The sequence below is a fragment of the Lissotriton helveticus genome, chromosome 1_1 (assembly GCF_964261635.1).
Source record: "Lissotriton helveticus chromosome 1_1, aLisHel1.1, whole genome shotgun sequence".
NCBI classification, from domain to species: domain Eukaryota; kingdom Metazoa; phylum Chordata; class Amphibia; order Caudata; family Salamandridae; genus Lissotriton; species Lissotriton helveticus.
In genome coordinates, this window is record NC_136057.1 from 1354956935 (window position 1) to 1354969594 (window position 12660).

Sequence of the window (12660 nt, forward strand, 5' to 3'; positions counted from 1 at the left end):
TATTCATCACTTGTTTGTGCTAATATGCGCTGTTCGTACTGTAATTAAATTAAACTAGTTGCGAGTCTGCAATATTGTAGAAAGCTGTTCTCCTACCTGGAAAGAGGCTTCTGACACCCAAAATAAATGCTCCGATCTCTGACTATTATTGTGGAGCCGCCAGGGACATGGACTTCTCCCGATCGCTGCCAGGAACATGGACCACTCCCGATCGCTGCCAGGAGTGATCTGCCGTGAAAGCATGGGTGCTGTTGCTTTTATTTGCGGCCTCACATAGTATGGCAGCCACAGGTTGACAAAAAGTCAATCAAAGAGTACGATGGGCTGAAAAGAAAAATAAAGTAAAAGACAAAACAAAAAAAGTACTAAAAACAAGTCACGTCAGGCGGGCGCACGCACTTCTGCGCAGGCGCAGAGTATTCTAGGCCGCGTCTCCGGCTCCGACAAGTGACGTCAGGCGGGCGCACGCACTTCTGCGCAGGCGCAGAGTGTTCTTGGCCGCATCTCCGGCTCCGTACTGGCGTACAAGAGGTGATGGACGGCACTGGAGTCCCTGGCCGTTCCTTGCCGCGTCGCCCCCGCCCGCCGTAGCAGCACTGGAGCCCCGGGCCGCATCGCACCCGCCCGCCCCTCCACTGGGAGCCAGGCAGAAGGAGCCCGCAAGAAAAGAGCCTGGTGAGGTAAGGGGGGGGCGTGTGTGTATGCAGTGTGTGTGCGCGTGGGTCTGCGTGTGTGTATGCAGTGTGTGTGTGTGTGTGTGCGCGTGGGTCTGCGTGTGTGTATGCAGTGTGTGTGCCTGTGTATGCCTGTGTATGTGCGCATGCGTGAGTGTGGAGTGTGTTTGCGCAAGGGAATGTGGCACAAGAGGGGCACGACGCCGTGCGCGCTCACGAGGTCAAATCTGAGCAAATCTGCGCTTGTGCACCCTCTTGTGTCCACATTCCCAGAAACGGGTAGCAATAGATGTCTTCGCTGACGTCAGCAATGCTTCGCATTGCTTACGTCTAGCTCGACCTAAAAAGGGGATAAGGTCCTACCCAAAAATTATAGACACATTTTGGCTCTGCCCCAAAATTATAGACCAATTTATGGTATTCCCCAAAATGATAGACCTATTTCCTTCATAGATGGCACTGCCAAACGGATGGGGTGCCTTATATTGACAGATTGGAGGATTGGGCAAGCAAGAGGAATGCGCTGATCGCACACAGTAAGGTTTCGAAAAAAAGTGGAAGCTGATGGCCCAGCCTCCGAATGTTCCTAGGGCCCCGATTGGACCTCTGCTGCGTCTGCTCTGCCTTGAAAGCACTGTGATTGGAGCCGTCTCAGCACGTTACGTGCTTGCGCTGCCACTGCAGCTGCGTGCCTTTTCCCGGAACCGCCAGGGGCTTTATGCCGAAATACCGTTTTTTTCTTACATATTACTCTAGGCCTTGTCGAGAACGTACTTTAAACTAAAAAACGGGACTTCGTATTTGCTCTATTTCCTCCCCAAAAACCTGTCTCACCGACAGCGCTGGGAATGTCCCATTGCTTTAAAGTGCTGTGAACATCATTTTAGACAGCACACCTAACAGGTGCGTTGTAAACATTAGCTACACCTATTTTTCACTTTGCAGCTTCCTTGTGCGCACAGGATGGTGGTATTATGTATGGCCCCTACCTGCCCGGGGGTTTCGTGGATGAGTGCTGTTTTCTGCCAAAGTCGGCGTTGGAGAGCGAAAACTGCAGCTTGCTATACAATTAATTCCGAGTCGAAACTAAACGGTCTCAGAAAAAGAGAAACGCCCCTGCGTGCAAAGGTACCTCCGAATTATCGATGTATTCGTTTGCCCTGCTTTTTAAAAGGATTTTTGCTATGTTCTTACTAGTCGGAGGTATGTAATTTGGTCTTCGAGGTGTGGCCTGTAAAATGTCATTTTTACTAGACATTGTTTGGGTAAGACAGTTCTAAAACTGTAAAGTTGTAATAAACATGTAGAGTTGTAAACAGTCTTCAACATTTTGATGCCGTGCAAGCAAGTCATTTTGCTGTGCCGCGCTGCATTAGTTTGGAAGTACAGGGATGCGACATATTTACAACAATATGTTGCATCTCTGTGCTTCCCCCTGCGCTAGCGCACAAACTGCTACCATGCTTAGACACAGGTACCCTTGCCTGCGTCAGGGGGTGATTGTTTCTGTGCAGAAAGGGTTCCCTTCCTGCACAGAAACAATCAGAAATGGTGTTTTCCAACTTCTATGTGTGCTGCATTAGCACACATTGAACTTGTAATACATCATTTATTTACTAGGATTGTTCATGTGTAGGAAGGGACACCATCCTGTACATAAACAGTCATTAGAGGTTATTTCCTCGTTCTACGTCTGCTGCAGAATGCAGCACGCATAGAAAAAGGAAAACAAGGAGGAGAAATTAATACATGTCTCCTCGTTGCGCCTTCCTGCGCATTCAGACGCATTTCCAGATTTACGATTTCTTGTAAATCTGGAAATGTGTCTGGTTCCATGGGTGTTGCGTGGGAACACCCACAGCAACGCCCTTTTTACACAAAGTGCTGCGTGTAAAGGGGCCGTATTTACAAGGACTGGAATAGCTACACAGGGTGGTTTTTATGTCCTTGTAAATATGGGGCAGAAAAATGGCCTGCCAGTGAGTCACAAAAAGTAACGCACTGACAGCACCAGGGGCTTGTAAATCTGCCCCCAAGTGTACTTAATTCTGAATGATGTACAACATCATTATCTTTCCAGCATGAACCTCAAAGGCTCTAAGACATCTGCTTTAACTTTCAATAAATACTCCACAAGCTTTCACCTTCCACTTGTAAATTACAGGGAAATAGTTCAGGTTATGCTCCTCATTTTTGTCCAGAGACTATTGTAAACATGGTCCATTCTGCATTAAATGTACGCTGTTATTCATAAAATCTGTAAGAATATTAACATTATATCAGAGGCTGGAGTTCTAACACTTGTGGGCAAATCTAACTTGAAAGCCAATATACCACTAAAATGGTGGCACTTAGGAGCCCCTTTGATGATGGAGAATAACACTACATGTCCTGGAATAGAAAGTAATCCAAAGGCCAGGATTACCTTGTGTCACACATGATGTGGCGTCACTTGGGATCTAGCTTTCACACCAGGAGAGAGAAAGTTCATTTTATACTCATTTCAAAAAGAATGGTCGTTATAAATTTGGTTCCATGGGGAGCAAAAATCAAGTAACCCACATCACACATTCATCCCTATACACTGGTCCAACGTTTGGAACGGGGAGAACTGGGCCCAGGCTCAGGGCATCAGTCTTGAGAGGGGATCAAGGAACTGTCTGCATTAAGGTCTCGCAAGCAGCAGCAGCACATTTCTCACTTTGCTCCAGCCAGTCATTTTAAATGACTTCTAATAATTTTTAACATGCCTCCGGTATCGCAGTTTGTTGTGTGGGAGGTGATTGTTGGTTTATGATCTGTTTTAAGTGATTGGTAGTCCAATCAAGAGCATTTATTTAATGTTATTACTCCATGTTGCCCTCAGCACCAGGTCTCTCTGGAGGGACAGTCCTCATTTGTGGTGCTTTTAAGCATCATACCTCATTCAGGTTTGTAGGCGGTAGTACCTCTGTACCCTCACCAAGTGATGCGTTTTTTGGGGGGCTGATTTATGCATGATGAGTTTATCACAGAGCTGGAGACTGCAAAGCTCCAGATGAGTGTATCCTACCCCACTGCTGTCACATCCATACCCCCTTCGAAACACTGGCTGGTAATGTAGTTAACACCATGCACTATTTATTATGCCTGAAAGTTCCCCCAAATGTTCATCTGCAATCCTGTGCCCAGAAATTGACAATACCATGAATTCATTTGGTTGCCCGAGAGTGATTTAACAGAACTGAAATATGGAAGTCATAAATACTTTCATGTCTCATTGGTAATACATTAGTTCTTGGATGAAATCGGATATTACAGTGACAGAAAAATAGGAGAATTATGGAACCAACGTGATAATGCAGTCATAGATTTGACCTCTTGTGCTTAAATTTACAATTCAGGGATTTTGCAGTGCTTATCCGTGTTTGTAATCAACCATTCACTGATGCATACAAAATATAGCATGTTATGTCGATTTTAGAATTCTCTGGGTTATAGATTGGTCCTTAATTCCAAACTAAAATAGAACCTCTTTCTCTGTGATTAAATAATGAAATTACACAGACTGAATTTAAGGATAATACTACACGCATGTCCCCCATATAAAGCTATGATATCAAAAAAATGTGCTTAAGCACGCTGTGACTCTATGAAAAAAACGTTTTACTAGGCGGGGTTATGACCAACAGGATTACAAATGTACATTTATATTTGAGAGGTCACAACTTACATTGGCATGCTTCATCCCTGGCCACCCCCCGCATTGGAGAAAGATAGTATTACTCCAGCGAACTCAACCAAACCTGGGCGTCCCTTTATATTTTACTTGCCGGACAATAGCACGGGTCCAGATATTGGATTAAAAATACATAAGGGTATAGACCTCAAGAATTTTTCTTTAATAGAAGGTACCTTGGTTTGTGATAAAACTAGAATGCTTGGTCTTAGGGTGGGAAATGATGATTCACTGACCACTTCCTTTTGGAAGTGGTCAGGTGAATCATCATTTCTCACCCTAAGACCACGCCGTGCCAGCTTTCAACTCATGATGCTGAGTAGAGAAAGGTGTCTTGCTCCTCTGGACAAGACGACATATCGAACACTCTATGGCCATGGTAAAGGTGTTTCTAGATTACTGCAAGTCACCCTACACCTGGATGCTGAAGAAAACTGGTACACCACTTCAAAGCCATAGCAGCCTGAGCAACCCTAAGGGTAACCGTTAAAGCTACCACCAGAAACGTCGTGTCAATTTTACCTTACTTACTGCACACCCTAATTGACCAATACAATTGCCTTAGTAGCCAACTGATTCGTGGACACCCAAGACCTCAAAGAACTGGATCAAGGCTTCTTGCTTCCACCCCCTGCAGCCACCACAACAATAGCAGCTATCAACAGAACCAAACTCATCAAGGACAACATGTCCTTACAGTTGCCCCTACAAACATTCGTCATGCCTCTTAATCAGTGCTAGGTTCTTAAAGAAGAATGTAATGCATTTACAAGGCATACTAAATGACTCTCTTTCAGGGAAGTTCGGATGGTAAATGACGCTTTAGCCTTTCTACTTGAAGAGATTTCAGACAGATGCTGAACATTTCAGAACCTAATCCAATAAGAAGTGCAGTGAGCGACTAGCAGTAGATCACAAAATCTCTCTAGTGACTACCACGATCAAACCACGATCAAAGCACAATCAACACCTGAGAGTGAATATTTACTTATTCACTGTTTTCCACATTTGTCTTTCATTGCCTCCTAATATTCTCAGATGCCCTTCTAGATTCCACAACTAACCATTCTAAGCCATGTAATGTATCCCAGGAGACCTCAACACCACGTTTGATTAACAATATTCACCATATCATAGGACTTATGAGTAACCTTGAAGAGCTTAATTGCCACCAGCTTGTCACTGAAGCCGGATGAGATGGGAAGTTAGAAAGAAATTTAGATTTTTCGCAGCCTGGTGGGCAGAAAATCAGGATTTTATTAAAGACACAGAGGCAATATTATGCAAATCTCCTTTATTACTACAGCCCAGTAGCAACAATGAGAATGAGAATATAGAACATTCATGAACATTCTAGACAACTACATAGTCCCTTCGCGACCAGTCATCTTCCTTCTTTGTTAGAAACTGCGCGGAAAGATCAAACTTCATGAAGGAAAAAGGAATACAATTGAAGACAGCTTTCCAAAGGTCGTCCGAAGGAAAAAAAATTATTTTCATTCTGAAAGAAAAAAAAAAAGTAACATATGAAGTATCTTATGCATATTGGGAGGGATAATAAGTGGAGGGATAATATTAGCCTCCGTGTCTTTAATAAAATCCAGATTTTCTGCCCACCAGGCTGTGAAAAATCTAAATTTTATGGCACGACACGGAGGCCATATTATGCAAGTTCAAAGTGCATTAATAACATTATCAATCGGATTCAAAATTGGTCTAAAATAACAAGTCCTGAACATGCTATCATTTGACCTGTCAGCTGTCCTAAGGATATCTTGTAGACTTCCTCCCATAAAAAAGGCCTTAGAAGCCGAAGCACCTCTGAGAGAGTGAGCTCCAAAAGACAGAGTTATCTACACCACTTTCATGCATAACCTCTTTAACCCATCTTGCCAAGGTCTGAGAAGAGACACCTTTGTGAGGCGATCTGTGTGAAATCAAAAGTTGACATTCATTCATTCTTAAATGTTTCGTTTTCTTTTCATACTCTTTCAAACATTTAACTACACATAGTCTTTCATTCTGGGGAAAGAAAGGGTAAAAGATAGAGGAAGACATTGTTTTAGTTCTTTTCTTGAGGTAGAAGCAAACACCCTCGGGTTGGAAGGCCCTACTAGAGATATCCAAAGCTTTAACATCAGAAGTTCTTCTAAAAGATACCAAACATAACAAAACAGTAAGTTTGTACGAGATGCGTTTAAGTGAAAAAGAGAAATTATCACCCCAAGAGGAGAGAGTGCTGAGAACAAGGGTGACATCCCATAAGGTGGAGTATTTAGCAGAAGGAGGGTTGATGACTCTCATGCTCCTCATAATCTTTTTAGTTAGTAAGGTTTGACCAACAGAGATTCCATTAATAAGAGAGTGGCCAGCAGAAATTGCGGATCTATAAACGTTAACTGTTCTATAAGATAGACCAGATGTGAAGAGATCAGATAGGTAATTAACTACGTGAACTAAATCAGTTGAAACGGGATCATAGTGTCGGTGAAGGCACCAGCGAACCCATTTGCTCCATGCCAATCGATAAGCTTTCCTTGTACCGGAAGCCCACGATTCTGAAATGAGAGTGAGAGCATTTGACGAAAGTCCTGGGATTCGCCATTGTCTCCTGAAATCTTCCATGCCGTCAGAACAAGAAGACCTTGCTCTACCAGGGGATGGATCTCTCCTATTGGACCCCGAAGTATCTCCCTGAAGGGAGGGATCAGGATGGGGAAGTCTACAGCCATTTCGAGAATTATGGGAAACCAAGCTTGGGATCTCCAAAGTGGTGTTATGACCACCATGCTCTGTTTGTAGCGACGAGCATGAAGGAGTAGGCGTGGAATTAGTGCAAAATGCGGGATGGCATAAGGGGCTAGACCGGTCCAATCTTGGAGAAAGGCGTCCACTCTGAGAGCTTGAGGGTCTGGTCTCCAGCTGAAAAATTTGGTTAGTTGTGTATTCAAACGATCTGCAAAGAGATCTATCTGAAAGGGACCCCAATGAGACTGGACGATTAAGAAAATTTGTCTGTCTAGTTTCCAATTGCTGGAGTCACTGAAGTTCCTCGAGAAGCAATCTGCTACGCCATTGTTCAAGCCAGGAATGTGTTCCGCCACTACGGAAATTCCTTTTCTCAAACAGAAATCCCAGAAACCTATTGCAAGGTCCGACAAACAGTTGGAATGTGGACCTCCTAGTTTGCTGACGTAACGTACTGCAGAGACATTGTCCATCCGAAGTGTTACACAGCATTTGGCTGAATTCTGAGTGAAACAGCGTATTGCAAATGAACCGGCTAATAACTCCAAACAGTTGATGTGCAATCTCTTCTCTTGAGGAGTCCATTGACCTCCTGCAGATAAGTTCCCACATCTCGCTCCCCATCCTTGTAAACTCGCGTCGGATTCTATTATCAGATCTGGTGTCTCCCCGAAAAGGGCCCTGCCATTCCATGCTTCCACATTCTTCAACCACCACAGGAGTTCTGTCTTCGAGTCTAGATCCAGGGAGATCAGATGAGAGTAAGAATGATTCAATCTCAGGGATCTGGCCTCTAGTCTCTGAAGTGCACGGTAATGTAAGGGTCCCGGAAATATTGCTTGAATTGTTGAAGAGAGTAAACCTAGGATCTTTGCCAGAAGCTTCAAGGGGAAGAGGTGTAGACTGAGTAATTTTCGGATTTCTTTCCTGACTTTCCTGACTTTGTCTGATGGAAGTCTTAATTCTGTTTTCACAGTATCTACCAGGAAACCCAGAAATTGAGTCTGTTGACTCGGAATCACACAAGATTTCTTTGTGTTTATGATGAACCCGAGATGCTCTAAGAGTTGGATTGTGAGGTCGGTGTGAAGAGACACCGTATTTTTCGATTGGGCCATTATAAGGATGTCGTCGAGGTATTTAATTAACTTCACGCCCCTTTCTCTGAGCCAGGTAGTTATGGGTCGGAGTACTTTGGTGAAACACCAAGGGGAGGATGACAGACCAAAGGGGAGGCTGCAGAACTGATAAAGATTTCCCTGCCAGGTAAATTGGAGGTATTTTTGGTGAGGTCCCCATATTGGAATTGTTAGGTAGGCGTCTTTTAGATCTAGCCTGGTTAGCCAGTCCCCTTTCCTTAGAATGTCCCTCAGAAGGTGAATCCCTTCCATTTTGAAGTGTTGGTATACAACCCACTGATTTAGATCCTTTAAGTTTATCACTGGTCTTTGTTCCTTGTTTTTCTTTTCTACTAAGAAAATATTGCTGAGATAACCTAAGCAATGTGTTTCGATGATGGCACCTTTCTTTAATAGGTCTTAAACCTCTTGGGAGACTAGGGCCCTGTCCTTTTCTGAAAAGGACATTTCTTGTGGAATTCTTATTTGGGATGGTAAATCGATAAAATCTATTTTGTAGCCTCTCACTGTTTGTAGTATCCAAGGATCTTTGGTCACTAAATCCCAATTCTCTGCGAATAAACGTAATCTCCCTCCCACCTTTGGAGGGGTAACAGAAGGGTCTTTCGAGGTTCCTACCTGAAGAGAAGGATCGTTGTCTTCTTTCACCTCTGAATGTGCCACGACCACGGGGTCTCAGTCTTTGGGGATAGAACTGGTGAGATCCGAAGTTGCTGTTGTACCTTCCGCCATGTGCCATGAAGGGTCTTGATGAGGAGTTTCCTCGGCCGGGAAAACGACCCCGCATTCTCCCAGCCCTGGTGAAAACACGATGTTGGAACACCTTTTTAATGTCCTTTTGAGATTTTTGAATCGAATTAAATGCGCCAACATATTTGGCCATGTCTTTGATAAACTCTTCGCCAAAGAGAAGACCATTTGATTCTGGTCCCCTATCACTTTTAGCGAGTTCGATAAGCTTTGGGTCTATCTTAAAGAGTACTCCTTTTCTTCTCTCGGTGGAGAGAGCGGTATTGGCATTGCCGACCAGGCATATGGCCCTCTGGATCCACTCTCTTAACTCTTTAGGGTCTCCATAAGAGTCATCCAAGTATGCCGATTCTGCCATTTCAAAAATTTTGGTAAGGGGTCCAATGACGTCATGGAGACGGTCTTGGCATGACTTTAAACCTTTATCTATGCCCCTTCTGGGGTCTCTTGAAGATTTGGTTATAAATGCCACAACTTTAGGGTCCAGTTCAGGTGTCACCGTTATCTTATTGGGGAGGTTAGGTCTGGGGTATTCTGAGCGTAGTCTTGCTCTAACCTCTTGTGGGATATCCTTCCTTAACCAGTAGGTTATGTAGTCAGCCACATGTTGCGAAGGAGCCCTTCGGGGGACAAAGGGTGTTTAATTAATAGCGGATCAAACATTAGATCTCCAAACGGGTCCAAAAGTCCCATATTCGATTGTGAGGTCCTTGAAGCCTCTTCCGAGCTTCCAGTCCCCTTAGGTGCCTCTTCCACATCCGTGTTAAAACCCAAAGAGCATGACAGATCAATCCCTAGCTCGGAATTGTCATCACTGCCTTCGCTATCAATATTTATTGGAAGCTCTGGGCCTTAATCTTGCCCATATTGGGTGCCCGAGGCACCAGTCTTTTCACCGCTTAAAAAGCGTGATGGAGGAGCTGATGTTTTTGCTTTTTTTTGGTGCGGAGGACTTGACCTTTTTTGAGTCCTTTCGTTTACCTCCTAGCATCCTCTTTTTTGGATCAAAGCACAATCAACCCCGGAGAGTGAATATTTACTTATTCACTGTTTTCCACATTTGGCTTTCATTGCCTCCTAATATTCTCAGATGCCCTTCTGGATGCCACAACTAACCATTCTAAGCCATGTAATGTATCCCAGGAGACCTCAACACCACGTTTGATTAACAATATTCACCATATCACAGGACTTATCAGTAACCTTGAAGGGCTTAATTGCCACCAGCTTGTCACTGAAGCCAGATGAGATGGGAAGTTAGAAAGAAATTAGTAAACTTCAAATGTCTAGGCTAGGCTTGCTCCTAAATCCTCGCACCACCAAGCTCTAGAAGAGCAATGCTGCCTCCTGTTGCTGCAGAGAATCAAGTTAAAAACATTATACGTAGGTCTGGGAATAATTTTAACTATACCAGAGTAAATGGAGTAATTTTTGTAATTCTGTGCTACTGTTTAATGGGAAATGACCAATAACTAGACGATTATGCCAGCTTCAGTAATTAAGAGTGATGCTGGGGGGAAATCAATATTAAACAACAATGGTGCAAGACCTCTATAATTAAGTAAATTGAGTTAATCAATACCGAATACTACAGGTTTGGAGCACATACACATTAATCAGCTCCCTCCAATTTATGCATGTATTTATAAAAAACAAATAAAAGCAACAGCATCCACTTCCAATTGAAACGCAATATTTTAATCTATTGTCTCAGCATCAAACAAAGAATGCAAAATTCAGTTTATAAATCAGTACAAGATATGGAATGCCCAGAACAGAGCGTGCAGCATAGCAAAGGGTGCCATAGAAATTGTGAATAGAGAAGAAAAGGAAAAAATTCAAAGAAGTGACATACAAATTCAAATGATTTTCTACGGGCAGTAATGTACCCACAAGTAACCGTTCTGCATAACCTAGCCACTTAATTAATGCAAAGAACAACACTATTATTAACTTAAGACAAAATTATATGTCATCAATATCTGCACATAATTGTAGAGAGAAATATAGGTGGTCCAGGTTTTTCAATAGGGTGTCGACGTTACGACTCGTCTTAAGGCCTTGCGGTTAGTTATGCCTGGGCCATGCGAGTCTTCATCAGGACATTAGAAACGGGGCAAACAGGGATCTTTTAGATGACCCCATCTAGGAGTCAAGGTTTTAATAATTCCCACACGGGATGGATAGTTCAAATCCAATCCTTGAATTCTCTTCCTTTCTTTTATTAGTAGTCCAACACACGAATGTGCCCGCCGAATCAGTTATTGGTGCACCTTGGAGGCGTATTATCAGTCCACAACATCTACTCTCCATGGAGAGGAATCCCTCACAGATTGGACTACTAAATAGAGTCTTGTTTGACTATCAAAAAGGCGGTGCCTTCACAATTAGAAGAGAATTCTAAGGGGGAGGGGGGTTGACAGTGCCTCACGGGAGCAACACAATAGAAGCATTGCCATCTAGTAGCTTCAGGTGGCCCATTTTTATCAGGTTGACATGATTTGTATTAGGATTAGGCCCATAATAACCTGCTAATAAGTACCTTTTGTTCAGAATTCTTAGATTAGGTATTTTCCACCTCCCATTATTATCCATGGCATACCCTGTAATAGTAGACGTTTTTTTTTACTAATCTAGCCACTCCCTTAGTACAGCCGTCCTGGTATGTAGAGCCCACTTGTTGGCACCATTTTTGAGATTGAAAAAGATCTAGACACTTTTTACATGTTAGATGAGTTTCTTGGAAAATAAAGATCGTCACTTGAGAATCTTGCAAATATTGTAAAGTTTTTCTTTGTCTGTTTTTAGTAAGCAACTGTTAATATTGGTGAATGTGATGTCAATGTATACCATGAAATATGCTTGCCTATTTACGAAAATACTGGTAAATGCAATGTCAGTGTACGCCATAATCTATGCACGCATAGCAATGTCAATACCAGTAAAAAAGATGTTGATGTATGCTATGACAAATGTACGCATAAGTAATGAGAATGTCGGTAAATATATCGATGACCTCCATGTAATATGTACACGTAAAATGAACTTGTATCATTGCTGTCATACTCACCCGATATGACCTTCCCATCAACCAGAGTCAAAGATATATGGTTAGACAGGTCCTATGACCCAACTCCAAGCCTACTGATTGATACATCACAGGTGGGGTTACACTTAGACTATAGACAAAAAGACAAACAGGGTAAACCCTGATCGATCCCACAGATAGGCAGTTAAACCACAAACAGGTGCGAGGAGATTGGCCCCAATAAAACACGTTTGGCCAAAGGCGCCCCCTCCCAAAATACCACAAAGTCAGATGCCACATGTAGTTAGAAACACTCAGCCAATCGGAACACAGCATGCACACAACATGCCGTGATCTCGCGCTCACCATACCAGACATCTGTACACACACACACACACAAACACTGGCCCACACCAGCTCTCCACAAGGTCAAGAGCCACCTGTGTCCCCCTTATCAGATGGTTGTATTTATAGTTCATGACTAGGCCCAGATCTACATGCTTTACAAAAATGTGTAATCGTTGGATTGTACTTGAAGAACTGTGTATTACCAGCCAAAACCTCTGAACATTGAGACTGTATTCAGACACGACTGTTGATGCT

The 12660-nt window shown here is 43.2% G+C and overlaps 1 protein-coding gene across 7 annotated transcripts in view; it reads left to right on the top strand.

Moving 5' to 3' along the window:
* Positions 1-1377: 1377 nt before the first annotated feature.
* The window catches only part of LOC144772901 (uncharacterized), a 273873-nt gene continuing 262590 nt past the window's right edge, over positions 1378-12660 (top strand). For 6 of the 7 annotated variants that reach the window (XR_013599865.1, XR_013599866.1, XR_013599872.1 and 3 more), the window contains exon 1: positions 1378-1802. Coding sequence is in view for 2 of the 7 variants with exons in the window: in XM_078657590.1 (XP_078513716.1) it covers positions 1638-1802 (165 nt within the window). In the remaining 5 variants the exon portion in view is untranslated. The remainder of the gene's footprint in view (positions 1803-12660) is intronic. The other variant, XR_013599873.1, reaches the window with a different exon arrangement.